The 8371-nt window shown below is 50.1% G+C and overlaps 1 protein-coding gene across 1 annotated transcript in view; it reads left to right on the top strand.

Moving 5' to 3' along the window:
- Positions 1–650: 650 nt before the first annotated feature.
- The window catches only part of HOOK1 (hook microtubule-tethering protein 1), a 17665-nt gene continuing 9944 nt past the window's right edge, over positions 651–8371 (top strand). The window contains exons 1-7 of the mRNA XM_010150363.1: positions 651–733; positions 1580–1652; positions 1982–2032; positions 3530–3662; positions 4055–4122; positions 4991–5053; positions 5934–6017. Of these exons, the coding sequence (XP_010148665.1) occupies positions 711–733; positions 1580–1652; positions 1982–2032; positions 3530–3662; positions 4055–4122; positions 4991–5053; positions 5934–6017 (495 nt within the window). The 5' untranslated portion in view covers positions 651–710. The remainder of the gene's footprint in view (positions 734–1579; positions 1653–1981; positions 2033–3529; positions 3663–4054; positions 4123–4990; positions 5054–5933; positions 6018–8371) is intronic.

Here is an 8371-nt window from a genome sequence, read left to right as displayed (position 1 = left end):
GGAATATCTTTGGAGTAATGCTGGAATTCCTGAATCGCAGGGAGGTACGTTGCCAGCTCAGAGGCCTTGGAATGGTTCAGTCTTTTTCCGCCATCTTCACTCTTGTAGTGCGAGTGGCTCTCGGGCCCCTGGGCATTTCTGCTCGTCTTGCATCAGCTTCTCCCTTCCTTTCTTAACCCCCAGATAATTTCAGGGGTCTCTGTTGGTGTCCTGACTTCTGTTACTAAATGCTTGTAGTAAGAGACGTTTTCCCTCCCCCCTCAGCTTTCATCCCTGCTTCTGACACCACTTTCTGTTTGGGTAGTTTTGTGTCCAGAACTGAGCACTCCAGCGTAACTGGAGGGATAGATAAACACCACTGTAGTCTCCCAGGTTCGTATTCCATGATCTGATTTACAACAGGGCTAGGATGAAAAAGCAAAGCCTGGTAATAGTAATGTTGCAAGCTACTTGTCAGAATCAAGTCAGCAGTATTGAGATAACTGGGTTGGCTTAAAAACGGAATCCTTCAGAAAGGGTTTCAGGTGCCACACGTAGAAAGGCGTCTTGTGGAATGCTTTTGCCTTGAAATGGAAAAGGAAAATGGTAACTAAGTGCCTGTACCTGTCTACTGATCAAGAAACACCCGCTTCTTCTCCCTCTTTCAGTTGCAGACGTTCCATACTGCTGCCCCGTGCCGAGATGTTGAGGACCTGACTAACGGGGTTGCCATGGCGCAGGTCCTTCACCAGATGTAAGTTGATACCCAGGTTCCAAGAACAGGTATTTAATTCCTTGAGGTTTTGTTGGCATGCATAGCTGCTTTCTCCCACCCAAAGGATTTTGGTATAGTTAAAATAGACAGAAGCCTAGAGGAGATAGTTTATAGCAGGAGGTGGAATGTACCTTTATATTGTTGTTCTGGGGCTGATACAGTAGTTGAAGAATAATGTGGTGGAATGGAGAAGGTGGTGAGGAGATACTCTAATACTGCGGTATGAAATTCATACTTAAAGGGAATTGGGCAAGAAAAGGTCAAGGGAGGGGATTCTCCCCCTCTGCTCCGTGCTGGGGACACCCCCCTGCAGTTCTGGGTCCCCCTCCCTCAGCAGCGCATCCTGATTTCTGCTGGCGGGGCGAGTACACTCCTGCCCAGGGGAGCCGCAGGCACACAGACAGTATGGAATGCCACGAGTGGGAAAGGGTTTTTTCTCCTTGTGTCTTTGACAAAGCGTAGCAACCATTGGAAAATCCAGATGTATAAGAGTAGGTACCCACCAATGTCCGCACTTGCAAGAGGGGGTGTTTCTTCACAGCATCATGATCACTTTGTCCGGTGTAAAAATTGAGCATGACAAGGCCTTCCCAACCCTGTCTTCCGAGCTGCAGCTAGCTCAGGCATGTGCAGCAATTCTTCCTGCCCTGGAAGGTGGTTTTTAACTCTGCTGGCAGGATGGAAGTGCCCTGTGGCAGGGGCATAGCCTGCAGCCTCTAGGAATACACGTCGTTAGACGCCATGGTCAGGCATGGTAATCTGGTGCTGGGAATCTGGTATTTTAGTGTGTGCTTATGGCTGTTTAATTGTGTGATTTTGTTTCAGAGACGTTGCTTGGTTTGATGCGTCTTGGCTGAATCGCATCAAAGATGATGTTGGTGACAACTGGAGAATAAAGGTATTCAGAGCTGGAATCAGTGAAAGTGAGCTTGTGGGGCTGGGTGTCATGTCTGTCCTGAAGGGCCTAGCAGTCCAAAACCTACAGAACTAGAGTGAGACTCTTTTACAGTTATTTTGAGTGAACCTGGACTGCCTGCGGGTGGTTTAGTGCCTTCCAGAGCTGTCGCATGGGGATTTTCTGTTGTGCCATTTCTCTTCCCCTGTCATTACAGGGTTCTCTTGAAGAGCTGCTATGTAAATGTTTTATTCTAAACTATTATCTAATTTCAGCCAAATTAAGAATTTTAATAAAAGCCTGTAACCTTGTCTTCCATGTGCAACGATTAGTCCAGTAACCTGAAGAAGATACTGCAGGGGATTATGGACTACTATCATGAGGTACGGAAAACGCAGCAATTCTTCTGTTGATCTGAGGATTAAAGGTGGTGATTGTTGTCTTCCTTGGTCTAGCTTTTTGTTCCTTGGCCAAGTGATTTATTTGAAGGACTGTTTGGGCAGAGAGCGTATGATAGTTGCCTGGTTAAGTGGGAGGTCTGAGTGAAGATAAAATGAATTTGTGCAAGTGTGTCTTAGATAAGACCCGTGGAGTAGACTCTGGAGACCTGCCCCTTGTTGCCCAGTGACCCTCGGAGGGACTGAGCTGCCCAGTCCTGTAGCACTTGCGTTTCCTCTTGTCTAGTGAAGCGTGAATCCTTCTCCCCACAACAATCCTGAATCCGATTCCAGCCCTACTCGGGCTTCATGATACTCCCCTGGGTCTGGGGGTTGAGCATGAACCCTGCTGGACAGTGTAAGGACTGCAGTTTGTTCTCTCATGCGGGATGGGTACGGGAGGTGAAAGAGGGGGCTATGTTTTAAGGGTTTTAAAAAAAAAAGAGGATTTTGTATGGCGCTTTATGACAGGGACCTAATGAGTACGGAAGATCGTCTGCATTGTATATGCATAAATGCAGTATAAACTGCATTTATAGAACCATAGAATGGTTTGTGTTGAAGGGACCTTAAAGACCATCCAGTCCCACCCCCTGCCATGGGCAGGGACACCTTCCACTAGACCAGGTTGCTCCAAGCCTCATGGGGCATCCCCAGCTTCTCTGGGCAACCTGTCCCAGTGCTCCCCACCCTCTGCGGGAAGAATTCCTTCCTGCTGTCCCATCTAAACCTCCCCACTTTCAGTTTAAACCCGTTACCCTCTTGAAGCATTTTTAAGCTTTTAGTTTGGGTTTTTTTTTAAATTTTGTATTATGTTGGGAAAATGAATTAATTCTGTCGTATTTGAGGTCTAGCCCAAGGATTTTTAACTTCCTACCGTTGCTTTTTCTTGTGTAGGTGGCCAGTTACCTAACTCCCAGTTAATAGAGTTCCAAAACTTGTGCCTTTGAGAGCAGTTTTCTAGAACTCTTACAAAAGCGCGTAACCTCACTGCACTGTAACTGCCAGGTTTTGGGTATATAGTTAATGCTGTTACTTTTGGTTATTTTGGGCCTATTCAGAGAAAAGTCTGAGGTGCCAAGTATGGTAAAGGCCATCGGCCAGCAGTGGATTGAGAACCGCTTCCGCGACACACATCCACCCCGAGGGAGGGACCGATGCTTGGCCCAGGAGCGGCCCAGTGTGTGCCATCCGCGTTTCGTGTGTGAAGCACCGTCGCCAATGAGTTGTGAACATCTGCTTTACCTGGGGCTCTTCAGCCACTGGTTTTAATGTGTATCTCCACACTTCAAATCTGTCCCTTCCCTGCATCTCATGGTGACACACTTAGTAACGGCTCCACGCTGTCTCAGGATGGCTTACCGCGTCCACGTGGCCTAGCTGGTACCAGATTTTCATGTCGCACAAATGTAGGAGCCCACTTACCTCTTCAATTTTTTTCAGTTCCTGGGTCAGCAGATTTCAGAAGAGCTTATCCCGGACTTGAACCAGATATCCGAGAACTCGGATCCCACCGAGCTGGGCAGGCTGCTGCAGCTTATTTTAGGTTGTGCAGTCAACTGTGAGAGGAAGCAAGGTAGGCACTACCTTGTGCGTTCAGCAAACAGCAGCCTCCGGCCGTGGCTGAGGTGAAAGAGGCATAGAAACTTTTCTTTCTTACCTATCAAAACGTCTCTGTTGCTCATATATTGTGTGCGTGTGCTGAAACCGGAGCTCACGTAAAAGCAGAACGCCTGCGGGAACCTCCTGTGTGCAGTGTAAGTTTGGGGTTGTGGTGGCTTACGCTTGCCTACCCTACTGCTGGGTAATAATGCTGGGTAAGAACCGCATACAAAGAGTGCACCCTGGCCGGAAGAAGCCTTATAGAGAATAGTTTCTTCTGGATCTTGCTGCAAACAGACTATCGTGTTGCTCAGGACACCAAGATGATGTCTCATTGTCATGATCACTGCAAATGTTTTTTCACAGAACACATACAGAATATCATGACCCTTGAAGAGTCTGTTCAGCACGTTGTCATGACTGCCATTCAAGAGGTGAGTGATAATTCATAGCCTAACGCTGTCAGATAGGTCTGAATGTCCATTTGCTGATCTCTGTGAATTCTTTCATCCAAGCAAAGGTCAGGGAAGAGTGCAAATACTTCCCTAAAGTGTCTGGGAGCATCAGGACCAAAAGACCCCAGACGCCAACCAAGGGGTTTTGATCTTAGTCTCGTATGCCCAGGTGCACAACTCATGGAGACAATAGATGCTTAAGATTTCCGGTGTCACACAGGAAATCTAGCTGGTTGCCAGCCGCTGATTATACTGGCGTCAGGTTGTGAGATCTGTGTCCCAGTGCTGCAGTCTTGGACCTGAAGTTACGCTGCTGGTAACTGTTGGTGAGGCTGCGTTGCTCGAGCGGCCGTTGCAGCCTCTGATGTACACACTCCCGCCCCATCTCTGCTCTTGCCGTGGTGTGCTGCCCCGGCTCTCATTGTGCCTAGTCGGATCGTGCCCGTGATCCAGCTCGCGCACAGCTCCACAGCCGCTCGCACGTGAGCTTCAGGGCTGGGAGCAGTGTCTGGAGGGAGACAGGAACCAATAAATTAAGTGAAAACCCATCTTTTGGATCACTCTAACTTGACTAAGGGGGAGGAATAACTTCAACAGATCAGTCATCTGAGAAGATGTTACTACTGAGTCGGTGAATTTGGGGAGGGGGAAGCAAAAAAAAAAAAGACATTCTACACTTGTTTAAATCCTTTACCAACCATGAGGTGTTTTTTATTGTTATTCTGTTCTGATATACTGAAGGGATGCAATGACGTGGTGGAAAATACAGCTGGTACTTAGTAGACAGTGAATTTACAGGTATTTAACCTCTATTTTACCCTTCTTTTCCTGTGGCCTCTTTCTGTAGCTCATGAGCAAGGAAATAATGGGTCCTTCCACCGGTGATGCATCAAGTGAAATGGAACAGCAGGTAACGGCCTAATATCTGTTGCTCTTGTAGTTCAGGACTAACAGTCAGTTGGTATCTTGCCACCCTTTAAATGAAGAGGAGGGCTGCTCTTCCTCTGCGAGCCTAAAAGTCAGAAAACCCACCCCTCCACGATAAATTGTGCTCTTTGTGTCTAATCTGCACAACCCGGCTTCTCTTCCGCTCAGAGCCGATGTAGTAGGCCTTGCTGGTTCACGAAGGGCAGAGCACCACACTGGGGTTGGCAGAGCATAGGCAGTGGAGCGATTCTGGTTTCAGTGCTAGCTAAATGACAAGCTGTCAGCTACGCTGTAGCTTCTTTCAGAGAATGCAGCGACTGACGTCTCCTTCCTGGCTGGGGCAAACCTGGGCAGTGCAAACCTACACTGCCAGAAGAGCCGGTGGCACACCGAGGCTCAGGCACGTCAGGCTGAACACTGCAGGTTATTTTTGAGGGGTCAGGAAACTTCTTGCTAACCTGGGACACCTCAGCGTGTTGCACATTAAGTGAGGTTGGCTTTAAAAGTCCCTGCCCCAACAGCAGCACCAGTATTGCTCGGAGAGGAAGGGCAGTGGATTGAAGAGGCAGGGATTCTGGAACTGACAAGGCGAGTGTTCCCCTGCTTGGTTTCATTTTGTTTTCAGCGAAGTTGCTTTGTTGGTCACTTGGGAGTTTCACGTCACTTATTACATGTGGTGGAATTCAAAACCAGGGGAAATGAGCAGCGATCCCGGGTCTGACGGCGCGTCCGTAGGTTTTGTGTCCATAAGTGCACCTGACCTCCTTAAACAATTGGTACAGGCAACTGAGACGTTTTGGAAGCTCGAGCTGTGGGTGCTTTGGGCAGGGGGCAGACCGATTGACTGTCTTTATTTTTAAAAGCTTAAAAAAGCTTTGGAAGATCTTCAGGAAGTGCTGGCAGAAAAGGAGGAGCTGGCACAAAGATGTCAAGAGCTGGATTTACAGGTAAGAAGCCGCAAGCCGCTTATTCCGTGTGGCGTGGGGCTGCTTCTCAGATGCAGAAGTTCTGCAGGGCACAGCGAATTCTGCATGTACTGGAGTTCTGAGGGCCGTGGCTGTCTGCCAGGCAGCGCCAGCTGGGAACCGGAGGGTCATTGGGTCTGCTGGCTTCACCTTTCCCCCCGCCGCAGGCTGCCCTCAGAGCAGAAACGGCTCCTATCGTTTAAGTCCCTGCTGCCTCTGCCCTGAACTCCAGTCCATGCGCTGTGTTTGCTGGGTGTAAGCGTAGGGGCAGCAGTTGATGAACGACAGGAGTTTGAAGTTTATCTGCAGCTGACTCACTTTGTTGCGCGTGGTTGCTGAACATAGCGGGATGGGGAGACGCTCGCTGGCGCGTGCAGAGCACACTGGTGACAGGCCGACGCTTGGTTTCAGTAGGCCCAGAAGTTACTAAGCCACCCTTCAGAAAAAGGAGAGAGGAGGGGGCAGCAGTGAGCGGGAGCTTCGTTTCAGCCAGCTTGTGAAAGAAAGCAAGGGTGTTTGTTAGCCCTGGGCCTGACGCCTCTCACGGCCCTGTGGTCTGAGAACGGGGGTTTTGGGGGGGCAGCTCTTCTCCGATTTGATTCAGTATGAAGAGCATTTGGGTGGCACCTTCTTAGAGGAGCCAGGGTGCTGTGCGAGCCTCTGAACACAAACCCCACCGAACCAGAGGCCGCTTTTGCATCCCTTCCCAGTAACGACCGCTGGAATCTGGGGACCCGGCCGTGTGAGGCAGCTCGTAGCTAGTGCCGTGCCCGGGAAGCTGCGGTCGGAATTCGATTGCTGTCTCGTTTCATTGTTTTGAGGCAGCAGTGAGGCTTCCTAGGGAAAGCAGGGATCTGATGATGCTTGTGAGCAGCATCTGCAGGAGAAAACGATTCCTTCTGAGTGGGCCGGATTTGTCAGCTGAGCTCGCAGGTTGCAATGGTTGAGCTCGGAACGGCGTGTTGGCGCTTCGGAAGCGCTCCCGCTTCGGGAGGGGCTGGGTGACCGTTCCCCTGCACTTTCCACTTCCCCTACAAGGCTTGGCGTCTCTCACTAGAGAGGCCCCAGGCTTTCTCCCTTCTCCCACAGGCTTCTCTTTAATTCCTCTGTTAACGAGCGCCGGGCTAGCCGGTTGCTCGCTGTAGAGCGAGGGCCCGGCGGAGGCGGGGAAGGGGTTGGAGGGCAAGGTAGTGCCGAGCATGGACAGAGGAGTCAGCGACGCCACAGCTCGTCGGTGCTGGGGCGTGTCTGTAAAACCCCTCCTCATAACCTGTGGCCTCTCAGCGCCTGGGACGCTGAAGTACTGCGGAGGAGGAGAAAGCTGTCCAAGGCCCTGAGGAAAGATGAAAACCCCGGCCCGAGCTGTGTGGCAGTTTGGGGTTTGGAAGCCCATGGCGGGTGCTTTCAGCGTGAGCGCTGTGAGCGTGTGGGGAGTGCTGATCCCGGGGCAGGGGGTGAGCAAGGTGCAGGTAAGCTCCACTCGGGTGCCCGTGTGCACGTGTGTCGTCAAGCGCCATCGCTCTGTAACACCCAGTGCGCCTAGGAAGCCAGCACCTAACGAAGCGGCTCATTAACGACTGTTTTGTTTCTTTGCATCTGTTTGACTTTTAAGTTATGATCAAAGTGATCCTTAACATTGCATACTTCAGGCTATACCTCATGTTTAATATCGCCATGATACGTTGTTTTAGAATCTTATTTATTTGAAGCCATGATATTGACTGACGCTTCTCGTTTAAACTAATTCTTAATAAATTCACTTGTAAGGTCTCAGTCTTCCTTGATATTTTCCAAGAGTATAAGAAAGGTAGGTTTTCTTTATGATTCAGGAAAACATAACACAAAAAGCATATTGTCCCTGTTTAAATGCCACTCGACTAACATGCGCTACGTGCTCTTGTGTTTGACAGGATGTTAAAATTAACACTAAGGCTTTCACTAGAAAAACTCTGAAGGTTCTGTCCTTAATCCTTCCCCGTTCTGTGGCTGTTAATACACTGACTGTGTCACTCCAGTCTCGTATTCTCATTCGCTTCGCTGTGAACGCCTTCGGTGCCCGCGCTCTTCGGTTGTCGCACAGCATGCATGCTCCCCATGAAGCTGTAGGTTTTCCTTCTGCGTGTGTGCTGACCAGCTTCCGGCGCCTGACCCCGCTTCCCGCACCCTCCGCTGCGAGCACGCGGCAGTCCTGTCTTGGTGTGCTACCCGCGCCAGCCTGCTTTTGGCTGTCAGTACAAGCAGGATGGGGGGTGCCTTTCCACCAGTCCTTGACAGCCTTTCCCTGCGGCGTCCGTGGAATCCCGTTTAGTGAAAGTACCCCCTTCTCTCCACATCGC

Source organism: Eurypyga helias, unplaced genomic scaffold (assembly GCF_000690775.1).
Source record: "Eurypyga helias isolate BGI_N326 unplaced genomic scaffold, ASM69077v1 scaffold43094, whole genome shotgun sequence".
NCBI lineage: Eukaryota > Metazoa > Chordata > Aves > Eurypygiformes > Eurypygidae > Eurypyga > Eurypyga helias.
The sequence above is the reverse complement of the archived record's forward strand: the minus strand, read 5'-3'. Positions and strand labels throughout refer to the sequence as shown.